General features: G+C 43.9%; 1 protein-coding gene across 2 annotated transcripts in view; it reads right to left on the minus strand.

Annotated features, from left to right (window-relative positions):
• Positions 1-7,185, minus strand: part of dctd (dCMP deaminase) — a 50,683-nt gene extending 43,498 nt beyond the window's left edge. For both annotated transcript variants that reach the window (XR_014620271.1, XM_084324902.1), the window contains exon 1: positions 7,046-7,185. Coding sequence is in view for 1 of the 2 variants with exons in the window: in XM_084324902.1 (XP_084181028.1) it covers positions 7,046-7,086 (41 nt within the window). In the remaining variant the exon portion in view is untranslated. The remainder of the gene's footprint in view (positions 1-7,045) is intronic.
• Positions 7,186-13,227: the final 6,042 nt, after the last annotated feature.

Genomic DNA, 13,227 nt, shown 5'->3' on the forward strand with positions numbered 1-13,227 from the left:
TAATGCCCGCCTCCATTCTTGCTACCTGCAGGGTGGAAGGTTTGTCCAGAAGATCACTAATCAGCTGAAGCCTGATGCGGTTCCCTCGGTCTTCGACAGACAGACCGGCGTTAGCTCTCGGGACTCGGGAGCGATCGCTAGCTACTTAGCACCAGCCGGGGCCGGCGTTAGCAACCGGGAGCGTCGTTGAGCATTCAGCCTGCTGGCTACCTAGATCCACTTCAACCAGCGTCGCGGAGCATTCAGCCTGCTGGCTACACAGCTTGTCGGTGTGCTAATAGCCTCTGCAAGCTAACGGTAGCTGGCTCCAGGCTATTAGCACATCGACAAGCTGCTGGAGCTCCCGACGCTCGGCTGGTTGAAGTGGATCTAGGTAGCCAGCAGGCTGAATGCTCCGCGACGCTCCCGGTTGCTATCATGTGCAGGTCCTCTTCTCAGACCTGTGTGGCAAAGCACTGCACACGCATCATGCAAGCTACACATCGCTGCATGTTGATCAATGGTGGCCCACTCGGTGCATCACAGTGGGCTACTATTGTGCTAACAACAACCGCGGTGTCCGGCTTGTCGGCCGGCATGAGTGCTCGATTTGGGGTGGTTCTCTCCTCCTTGTGTGCCCCCGTTCTCGCGGGTGTCCTGCCGGGGAGCTTGTGGACGCGACAACAGCGGCGGCCGTAGCGTTAGTTAGCTCATAGCTATTGTGTACCACTAGCGTTACGGCGGGCTCGAGCACCCTACGGCTGCTGCCGTTGTCGCGTCCATGGGCTCCCCGGCAGGGTACCCGTGGGGACGGGGGTGTACAGAGAGGAGAGAACCATTTTGTGTCGGGCGTGCATGCCGGCCAGCGAGCCGGACGTCGGGATATGTTGTTAGCACAATAGCTACCAAGCTAAGCTATGTTAGCTTCTAACGGTGTATACACAATATGTACAACGACACAATGATTTACATTATTACAAATATGGTAACGTGGTTGTGGCTTTTACAAATAGTGGTAACATATATATAGATAGACACTAGACAGTACTGCTACATCTCTATATTTATGACATACCATATTTGTATTGCTACAGTACTGCTCAGTACTGCTATGATGGAGACCAGAGAAAGACTTTCGTCTTGTTTACATCAGGGTCCCCCAATTTCAATTCATGGTAACATATTATATATATATAGATAGACAGTACTGCTACATCTCTATATTTATGACATACCATATTTGTATGTAACCTGAAACCTAATCTCTGACGGGGAGATGGGCGGAGCTATTTGGTGGGTGGCTGTCACTCAAAGCATTCTGCCAGAATGGGTGGAGCCAAGCCAATAATAGCCTGCTTTCATGAGGCTGAAAAATGCTGGTTTTGAGTACAAGATTAGAAATATAAAACAATGGTTATTTTTGGAATAAAAATTACAGATGTGTTACATAGACTCACAGGAAGTGTGTAAAGTTGCCCAAATAGTGCTAGGAATAGCAGTGCATAACCCCTTTAAACGGTGTTGCACTCGCTACTCAGTGGCTCTGCAGATATACCCTATTCAGTCTGTAAGCTAGTGGCAGATAGAACGTTCATGTTGTGATTTTTGATGCAAAATAAATATTCAACATTCTCTTTTGAAACTCCGCCTCAGACTCTTATCCTTTGGCACTTGCTGTATTTTGCTTGCAGGTCTGCAGCCATTATTGCTGGATTATGTGAATAGCACCAACTTTAGACACGGTAACGTTATCAAGCTAAGCTAACTGACCTAGCTCGTCTTCCCGCATTGCCATTAAGATAACGTTAGTAATAGTCAGCTAACGCTAGTCCGTAGCTACTTAACTTAAATACAATTCACTGTGGGTGCATTATTGTTGATAGACGGTCACGGACAGTGTTAGGTCCTGGAGAAAGGACAGGCGATCATCTGATTTGATGTAACGTTAAAAGCGGATGTTGTTCCAACTAGCTATCTTTCCAGCTAATGCTATCATAACACCAGCCAAACACATCCCGATTCCCGTCCGAGCTCCCCGTCACACCGCACTGTCGGGGACAATGGAATTTAAGAAAGTGTATCTGCTGTTAAAATGACACAGCATCACACTTTAAAACATGTTCATTTTATAATCCTCACTCTCCGCAGGACTCGGCAGGAGATAAATTACATCATGGGATCGGAGGCTAGAATTTACGTGTACTCGCCGATACCGATACCAGCATTTTAGGCAGTATCGGCGGCATTTCCGATACCCGTATCGGTATCGGAACAACTCTATTAACAACAGCAGTAACTATGACCCGTCTAGCTTAACAACAACAGTAACTATGACCTGTCTAGCTTAACAACAACAGTAACTATGACCTGTCTAGCTTAACAACAGTAACTATGACCCGTCTAGCTTAACAACAACAGTAACTATGACCTTCCAAGTTCCAAGTCAGTCAGAAGATCCTTAGGAACTTCTACTCATGTACAATAGAGAGCATCCTGACCGGCAACATCACCTCCTGGTTTGGGAATAGCACTGCACAAGACCGTAGCAGACTACAAAGAGTGACACGTTCAGCCGAACGCACAATTGGAGGGGGGCTTCCCACCCTCCAGAACATTTACAACAAGCGGTGCAAGGGGAAGGCTAAGAGAATTATTAAGGACTCGAGCCACCCGAACAACTGCCTCTTTGAACTGCTGCGGTCAGGCAAGCGATACCGGAGTCTTAAGGCGAGCACAGAAAGACTCAGAAGAAGCTTCTATCCCCAGGCCATCAGGCTGCTAAACGAACAATAAACACTATGCAACAACCATCAAATGCACACAGCACACACACCCACACGCACACACTCACTCAAACTAGAGCTGCCGCGGTATTGATGTTTTCCTTACCGCACACATTTGCAAAATATTTCCTACCGCCGCGGTATTACCGCACACACACAAAAAAAAAGTTTGAATGCATTTTTTTTGTAGTCTACTCTTTATATAGCATATAGCCTGCCTCTAGTCTAAATGTCTATCTTTAGAGGATGACTTTGCAGCATGAATATTGTTTGGGATTCGGCATGCACGCATTCGTTATTAAAAGTGAAACACGGATTCGAAGTCTCCCCTCGGTGTCGCGCCCGCCGGTTACCCCCCCGACCCTTTCTTCTTCTTCTTATTATAACGTTACTACTTATGATTACAAAGGCATTCGATTTGTGGCATTAACGTTAGTATAGTTACACGTTCGTATTTACCGGACCACATAGCAAGGCAAGCGTTACTCAATTAATATCTAAGTTCCTTTCTTTGCTCAGAGCGTGCCGAGTTGTACCCATTCTGCGGTCTGTTAATAAAGTTTTCAATCAGACAAGTGTATAGAACGAAGGGCTTTTATTATAACATTTCGTTGCAGTAAAATCATTATGCCTCGTTCCCTGAGGAGCGACGGCGTCGGTAATCCACTCCGGTCTCCGGTGGGAGCTAACGTACTATTAGCCGTGTTGTGATGGCTGAGATTCAGGAAGTAAACGCACTGCAAGATGCTCCAAGCATGTGACGCGTATCTCTTCTGACCAATCAGTGGTCTGCAGTGTTTCATGTGACTTTTCTGGTACCCAATAGGGTCGCTTGGAATCTCGACAGAGAAGTAGGGTATATCTGCAGAGCCGCAAGCCCAACGAGAGCGTAATAATAATAATAATAATAATATAATAAAAAACAGCGGTGATGCCGGTATTCAGCCCAACGCTGTGGTGGGCATGATGTAACAGCGATACCGCGGTAATACCGATACCGCGGCAGCTCTAACTCAAACAAACAACACACTGCAGCACCCACTCTCCACACTTTAGATCACACAAACACACTTTACACTTTATATTTATTGATAAAGGATTTGCACTACAACTCGTACACCTACTGTGAATTGTACCTAAATTGCACCTCGTCCCATTTCTGCCTTGCACTATATAGTATTGTATATTAGTACACTGCACAGTATTGTATATTGTATGGTAACTCAGTTACGTCTTCTGCATCGAACATTGTACATATGTCTAAACTGAACACTGTGACCTCATTTTTTTATTTTTTTTTTACTTCTAATTTTACTATGTTATTTTATTTCATACTTATCTTGTCTTGCACAGTCTCTGGAGCGTAACAGTAAGAAGCATTTTGTATAAAAGTATTCTGTACTTCTGTATGACAACTATTAAAGAAACTTGAAACTTGAACTGTCTAGCTTAACAACAGTAACTATGACCCGTCTAGCTTAACAACAACAGTAACTATGACCTGTCTAGCTTAACAACAGTAACTATGACCCGTCTAGCTTAACAACAACAGTAACTATGACCTGTCTAGCTTAACAACAGTAACTATGACCCGTCTAGCTTAACAACAACAGTAACTATGACCTGTCTAGCTTAACAACAACAGTAACTATGACCTGTCTAGCTTAACAACAGTAACTATGACCTGTCTAGCTTAACAACAGTAACTATGACCTGTCTAGCTTAACAACAACAGTAACTATGACCTGTCTAGCTTAACAACAACAGTAACTATGACCTATCTAGCTTAACAACAACAGTAACTATGACCTGTCTAGCTTAACAACAACAGTAACTATGACCTGTCTAGCTTAACAACAACAGTAACTATGACCTGTCTAGCTTAACAACAGCAGTAACTATGACCTGTCTATCTTAACAACAACAGTAACTATGACCTGTCTAGCTTAACAACAGCAGTAACTATGACCTGTCTAGCTTAACAACAACAGTAACTATGACCTATCTAGCTTAACAACAACAGTAACTATGACCTGTCTAGCTTAACAACAACAGTAACTATGACCTGTCTAGCTTAACAACAACAGTAACTATGACCTGTCTAGCTTAACAACAACAGTAACTATGACCTGTCTAGCTTAACAACAACAGTAACTATGACCTGTCTAGCTTAACAACAGTAACTATGACCTGTCTAGCTTAACAACAGTAACTATGACCTGTCTAGCTTAACAACAACAGTAACTATGACCTGTCTAGCTTAACAACAACAGTAACTATGACCTATCTAGCTTAACAACAACAGTAACTATGACCTGTCTAGCTTAACAACAACAGTAACTATGACCTGTCTAGCTTAACAACAACAGTAACTATGACCTGTCTAGCTTAACAACAACAGTAACTATGACCTGTCTAGCTTAACAACAGCAGTAACTATGACCTGTCTATCTTAACAACAACAGTAACTATGACCTGTCTAGCTTAACAACAGCAGTAACTATGACCTGTCTAGCTTAACAACAACAGTAACTATGACCTATCTAGCTTAACAACAACAGTAACTATGACCTGTCTAGCTTAACAACAACAGTAACTATGACCTGTCTAGCTTAACAACAACAGTAACTATGACCTGTCTAGCTTAACAACAACAGTAACTATGACCTGTCTAGCTTAACAACAGCAGTAACTATGACCTGTCTATCTTAACAACAACAGTAACTATGACCTGTCTAGCTTAACAACAGCAGTAACTATGACCTGTCTATCTTAACAACAACAGTATCTGTGACCTGTCTAGCTTAACAACAACAGTAACTATGACCTGTCTAGCTTAACAACAGTAACTATGACCTGTCTAGCTTAACAACAGTAACTATGACCTGTCTAGCTTAACAACAACAATAACTATGACCTGTCTAGCTTAACAACAACAGTAACTATGACCTGTCTAGCTTAACAACAACAGTAACTATGACCTGTCTAGCTTAACAACAGTAACTATGACCTGTCTAGCTTAACAACAACAATAACTATGACCTGTCTAGCTTAACAACAGTAACTATGACCTGTCTAGCTTAACAACAACAGTAACTATGACCTGTCTAGCTTAACAACAACAGTAACTATGACCCGTCTAGCTTAACAACAACAGTAACTATGGCCTGTCTAGCTTAACAACAACAGTAACTATGACCTGTCTAGCTTAACAACAACAGTAACTATGACCTGTCTAGCTTAACAACAGCAGTAACTATGACCTGTCTAGCTTAACAACAACAGTAACTATGACCTGTCTAGCTTAACAACAACAGTAACTATGACCTGTCTAGCTTAACAACAGTAACTATGACCTGTCTAGCTTAACAACAACAGTAACTATGACCTGTCTAGCTTAACAACCGTAACTATGACCTGTCTAGCTTAACAACAACAGTAACTATGACCTGTCTAGCTTAACAACAGTAACTATGACCTGTCTAGCTTAACAACAACAGTAACTATGACCTGTCTAGCTTAACAACAGTAACTATGACCTGTCTAGCTTAACAACAGTAACTATGACCTGTCTAGCTTAACAACAGTAACTATGACCTGTCTAGCTTAACAACAGTAACTATGACCTGTCTAGCTTAAAAACAACAGTAACTATGACCTGTCTAGCTTAACAACAGTAACTATGACATCATGTGCTCAGAAAGCGCTGAGATGTTTGGTATCTCTTACCAGAGATGTGCATTTTAAAGGAAAACTCCCAACATTTTGGGAAATGGCAAATAAGCTAATTTCCCAAAATGTTGGCGTTTTCCTTTAAGTGACAATCAAATCAAATCAAAATAAGAGTATCGTTATGAACTACACGTCTACAAACATTTTAAATATGTTTTTATAAACTGCTCAAAACGGCATTATATCCGGCGGTGGCTGCCTGGTGCGCCTGCGCCGTAATCACCCGACGCCGGAAATAATGCCGTTTTGAGCAGTTTATACAAACATATTTAAAATGTTTATTAGCAACGCCGAGCGTTCAAACCCTCCCGTATCTCTGTCCGAAACCCTCGCGCAGCTGTGAGCACCTTTGACATGTCTGATATGTGTGATACTTGTACAACGAGCGGTTCGGTCAGAACCAGTCCTTCAGGGTAAAACTAGGTTGGTTTCCTATCGAGGAGCAAGTGACTGTGGCGCCACTCGGCGCGTCACAGTCACGGAGGGGCTCAGACCCTGTCTATCTAACACAACACAGACAACACGCCTCACGTAACAACTGGAAGGGTTACCTGTTCAGCTGGTCTGACGTCTGCGGAGTGTCTGCGTCCATGTTACAGTAACAGTTAAAGTAATAATAACAGCCAGATGATCTGACGCAGAGCGTTGTTTTAGTTTCAGGAAGAACAAGACGCCGATCTCCCGCGCTGCAAGCTCTGCTTCCGGAATCACCTTACTTGGAGCGACAAGAGGAAGGAAGTGACGTAACATGCTGCGCAATGAATGAATGAATGAATGAAAACTTTATTTAACAGATTGCAGAATGGGTACAATACAGTACGGCTCAATACATACAATTGTTAAGGGGATGCAGACCTGAGAAAGACGTTTGTCTTGTTTCCATCAGGGTCCTGCGTGTGTGTGTGCGTGTGCTTACTTTTGAGAACAGTTATTAATAATATAATCTGTTTGATTGATTGATTGATTGAAAACTTTATTAACAGATTGCAGAATGGGTACAGTACAGTAGGCTACAGCTCAATACATACAATTGTTAAGGGGTTGCAGACCAGAGAAAGACTTTCGTCTTGTTTACATCAGGGTCCCCCATTTTCAATTAATCATAATATGACATACATGACATACAGATAGACAGTACTGCTAGTGCTACATCTATACATTTATGACATGCCAGATTTGCAAATACAGTACTGTTTGTGATACGAAAATAGTCCAGAAAACAGAGTATATACATATGACGTAGAAACTGTACATTGGAGGAGGTTGGGTAGGTGGGGTGGGGGCAGGCATGCGTTGTTCATGGGACGGGGTTGCACTCCGTGCAAGCCCACATAAGTACTCGCTATTTGCATATCAATAGCGCCGGTCGTCAGGTGTGTTAAATACGTTCTCAGACAGGCCCGGACGCGTGTACCGGTTCCGCAACAGTAAGTGACTTCCGGGTAGGCCTGATTGGCCCCGACAGGCACGTGACGCGGCAAACTCAGGACGCGCAACGAGGCTGCTGAGAGCTGTCGCGCGGAAATAGGCTGTCTATTGCCATTCTCTAACACAAACTCTAACCTTAACCAGCTCCTTAACAGCGCCTAAACTTAACCGTTCTAACCTTAACCAACTCCGAAACAATGCCTAACCTTAACCTTAACCATGCCTAACCTTAACCATAGAAAGAATATTGCCATTCTCTAACACAAACTCTAACCTTAACCAGCTCCTTAACAGCGCCTAAACTTAACCGTTCTAACCTTAACCAACTCCGAAACAATGCCTAACCTTAACCTTAACCTTAACCATGCCTAACCTTAACCGGCGAAAGAATACACGTTAAAAAAAAATCACGTTAAAAAAAAAAGATTTGATGGGATTCGAACTCACCAACAACGGACCGCAGGATCGCAGGACCGCTGCTCTGCGAGGTGAGCTATAGCGCCGAATGAGAGTCGTGGCGTATTTGGACGGTTACGTAATTCCGTAAGGGCTCCGCGGAGCGTGCCGCGCGGCAGAGAAAGTTGCGCGTCACGTGCCTGTCGGGGCCAATCAGGCCTACCCCGGAAGTCACTTACTGTTGCGAAACAGCTACACGCGGCCCGGACTGGCCATCGGGAGCACCGGGAGTTTTCCCGGTGGCCTGGCCTGCACAGATTAAAAAAAAAAAAAAAAAAAAAAAATATTAAAAAAAAATTATATATATATTTTTTTTTTATAATTTTTTATTTTTTTTTGCCAGGCCATTGTTTCTAGTTGTGGCGGCGGCGCGGCGCGATAGTTAGATAACCTAGGTGGGTGGGGAACAACCAGGATTTCACTGTCTGCGACAGAGTTGGAGAACTATCTGACTCTCTCCCTCGGATCACACACACACAATGGAGCCGTCTGCCGCTTGTGATTGGTGGAGGCGGGACCAGGTGATACAACTGATTGACAGTGGAGGCGGCGAATGGAATGGCAGATGGCACTCTGCAGAATACTGTAACAGCCAGGCAGTGAGCCAGGTAGTTTTGTAATAATGAAAGGTCTGTTATTTTATGTTTGTGTAAGGGCTATTTTAACTGTTGATGGGTAGTGCATCAGTAAAGTGAATATGGTATTGTGCTCTTGCTCTGTTTGAATAGGTGGAGAGAGTGATTAACTGTATTGTAATAGTAAATAGACAAATATGTTGTGTTCTTGCTTTTTTCTTTTTGAAGGTGGAGAGAGTAGCATTGCTAGTGCCACAACAGTTTTATTTGAGGTTCATAACAGTACATTGTACTAAGCAATTGTTGGCTCATTAGTTTGTGATTCACATGCACTAAAATTCACCAGAATGCAGGAAATTAAGTCTTTGTAACAAAAAAAATCCTGGTGGGGGACCCCCAGACCACCCGCTTAAAAAGTGGCCTGACTGGGGCTATATTTCGCGCTATATCTCCCGGTATGAATTATTTCCCCAGTCCGGCCCTGTTCTCAGATACATTCACACCTAACTTTTTGTGAATGACATGTGTTACATTCCATTCGTAGAGGCAATTAGGAACTGTCTGTAGTCTGCTGCTCAAGCAAGGGGACATTTATGGGCATTCGCGGGAGCGTGCGTGCACGTGGCACCATTAGGTGCGTGCAATCCCAGTTGATTTCAATAACGCACCACTGGGTGGGGGGGGGGGGGGTTGGGTAGGAGGGGTGGGGGGGGGGACACTGTACAACTGTACAAGCAAAACTGTACATTGGAATATTGACAAGACCATACTTGGTAATTTACTGTACATTGGGGGGGGGGGGGGGGGTTGTGTTAGGACATTTACAGTGGCCAGTTTCGAATTGCAGTCTTCCGTAGGTGTTCTTTGAGAGTGGTTTTAAAAGTGGGTAGTGATTCACATTCCTTTACAGCTGTGGGTAGGGCGTTCCACATTGATGTGGCATAATTGCTAAACGTGTTTAGTCCCTTGTTTGAGCCGAATATGGGTTTAACATGATTTGTGGAGCTCCCTCTGGTGTGAATGAATGAATGAATGAAAACTTTATTTAACAGATTGCAGAATGGGTACAATACAGTACGGCTCAATACACACAATTGTTAAGGGGATGCAGACCAGAGAAAGACCTTTGTCTTGTTTCAATCAGGGTCCCCCATTTTCAATTCATATAGACATTTATGACATACACAACATACATGACATTTATGGCATAGGGACATATAGGTATTTAGTACTGATACATTTGTGACATAAACGGTATTCAAATATACAGTACTGTTACCCCTAGATCCTGACAGAGTATATACATATGATGGGGAGGAGACTGTACATTAGGAGGGGGTGGGTGGGTGGGAGAGACATATACATACGGCGGGGAGGGAATATATACATGCGGTGGGGAGGAGACTGTCTATTAGGAGGTGGTGGGGGTTTTGGGCATTTACGGTGGCCAGTTTCGAATTGCAGCCTCCCGTAGGTGCTCTTTAAGAGCGGTTTTGAATGTGGGCAGGGATTCACATTCCTTTACAGCTTTGGGTAGGGCGTTCCACATTGATGTGGCATAATTGCGAAACGTATTTAGTCCCTTGTTTGAGCCGAATCTGGGTTTAACATGATTTGTTGAGCTTCCTCTGGTGTAGTGGTCGTGGTATTCACTGACCTTTGGGAAGTATTTTGACATGTACATGGGTACCTTGGTCGTGTAGTGTATCTTGTAGACCAGGCCCATTGCAAGTTGCTGTACTCTGTTGTCTACTCTAAGCCATCCTAGGTTGTCAAAGTGGGCAGGGGTGAGGTGGGTTCTAGGAGTAAGGTCAAGCAGTAGTCTGACCAGTTTGTTTTGAGATGTTTGTAATTTTGTTTTTAGCGCCTTTGAGGTGCTTTGGTACCATGAGGTGCAAGCATAGTCGTAGTACCCTTGAATGAGTGCTCCTGCCAGAGTCTTCAGGGTATTTTTGTTTACCAGTGAGGAGATCCGGTACAAGAATCGTGTTCGTTGGTTGACTTTTTTTTATTACATTGGATGCCATTTTGTCACAGGAAAGATTTGCCTCTAGGATGGAACCCAGGTAGGTAATTTCATCTTTCCTTGTGACAATATTGTCACCCACTGTAACTGAGAAGCCGTCGGTCTTGCTGAGTTTGTTATTTGAACCGAAGAGAATGGACTCTGTTTTGCCCAGGTGTAATGATAGTTTGTTATCAGCGAGCCATATGCAGATTTTGCCTAGTTCTGAGCTGAGGGTTTTTTCAACCTGTAACTTGTTCTTGTCAGAGACCAGCAGGGCTGAGTCGTCCGCAAACAGGAACAAGTTGCAGTCACAAGCTGACGACATGTCATTTGCATAAATTAGGAACAGTAGCGGACCTAGTATGCTTCCTTGTGGAACACCACAGCTCACTGTGAGGGGGGGGGGGGGGATAGGGTACCGTTTACCTCCACCATCTGCTCTCTCCCCTCCAGGTAGGATTGCATCCAGCTCACTGATAGACTATCAAAACCAATTGCTTTTAGCTTGTCAATCAGAATGGTGTGATTGACAGTGTCGAAGGCCTTTTGTAGGTCCAGCATGACCATGCCGCAGTATTTGCCCGCGTCCACCTCTTGTTTGATGTGGTCGTTTAAATAGAGGAGGCATGTGTCAGTGGAGTGGGATGTTCTGAAGCCAGATTGGAATTCGTAGATTCGATTTTTTCCCGCGAGGTATTTTTCGACCTGTTCGTATACAATTTTTTCCATGACTTTCGAGATGGAGGTAAGAATAGAAACAGGGCGGTAGTTGCCAGGGTCTAATTTACTGCCTTTTTTGTGCAGGGGTGTTACTCTCACAATTTTGAAGTCCTTGGGGACGTGTCCCTGTTTTATGGAGAGGTTTATTATGTGTGTGATGACTGGGGTGATGGCGGCTGCTGAGTCTCTGAGGAATTTGGAGGGGATGTTGTCATGGCCAGTGGCCTTGTTAGGTTGGAGGGCACTCAGTTTTTTGAGTACCTCATCTGTTGTTACCATTTCCAGTTTGAAGTTGTCTTTGTGGACCCCTAGGTTCTTGTAGTATGCTACTATGTGTTCTACCCCATACTGCCCTGAGTGGGAGGGTAGTTTGTTTACCAGTGTTGTGGCTATGTTTGTGAAGGAACTATTTAAGTAATTGGCTACATCCAGCTTGTCTGTGATGAGCGTGTTGTCCGTCTTTATGTTTATGTTTGAGAATCTGGTTTTAAGTTTTTTACTGCAGCCAAGTTGGTTATTGAGTAATTTCCAAAGTTCACGTGGTTTGTTTTTGTTTTCCTCGGTTTTGTCATTGATGATTTTTTTTTGCTGTTTTGATCATGGAGTTTACGTCATTTCTTAGTCTGTTTCTTTCCAGTTTGAGTTCAGTCACGTGGTCTTGGAGTTCACTGCTCGTGCTTTTGGTAAGCTTTGACTGACTTTTACGAAACTCAGAGCATTTTTTGTCTCTGGTTTTCATAGCGGTCAGTATTTCAGTGTGCATCCACGGCTCAGCGCGATTTTTTACCCTGGTGGTTCTTAGGGGGGCCATGTTGTTTAGTATTGTTGAAAATTTGGTTTTGAAACCAAGCCATGTTTCTTCAATCAGTGTACCATTGAGCTCATCTGACCAGTCCAGACTCTCCAGTTCAAGGTTAAAGGCCTCGCTAGAGTAGGTTTTAAGGTCTCTAGATGTGACTGTTTTGTGACAGCCAGCCTTTTGTTTTAGCTTTTTGCGTTCCCCGGATCCTATGTTCCTCGATTGATTGATTGATTGATTAAACATTTTAGACCACCAGCCCTGATTCCAAACTCTAACCTTAAGCTTCTTCCTGTCGGCGTCGGACAGCTGCCAGGTGTTAAAGATGTCTCTTCCCTTTTCCCCGATCCATAATAGGAGGTAGCTGCATTTGATTTCCTCTGTCTTGCCGTTGAACGGGCCGCTAAACATTAGCTCGACGTGCTGGCGGAATTTTTTCCATGCGTCAGGTAGGTTTGAGGATTCCCAATGCATCGTCGGCATTGGTACTGCTGCAGCCTCCATATTGTCCTTCTTTCTCTTTCTCTTTCTTGGCATGGGTTCGAAAAAAATCCGGCTTCTGGCACCATGTAATATTCCGCTTAATGTCACTCTTAGTGTCTATAGGGAATGATAGAATCGGGCGACTGCTTATAGGGTTACCGTTTATTCACACGTCCCGGGCAGCAATGACCACACGTAGGAACCATGCCTGCATATCAGATGACTGGAATACGTAACACGTCATCACGCACGCATCATTGCTGT

Source organism: Notolepis coatsorum, assembly GCF_963971535.1.
Source record: "Notolepis coatsorum genome assembly, chromosome: 1".
Classification (NCBI taxonomy): Eukaryota; Metazoa; Chordata; class Actinopteri; order Aulopiformes; family Paralepididae; genus Notolepis; species Notolepis coatsorum.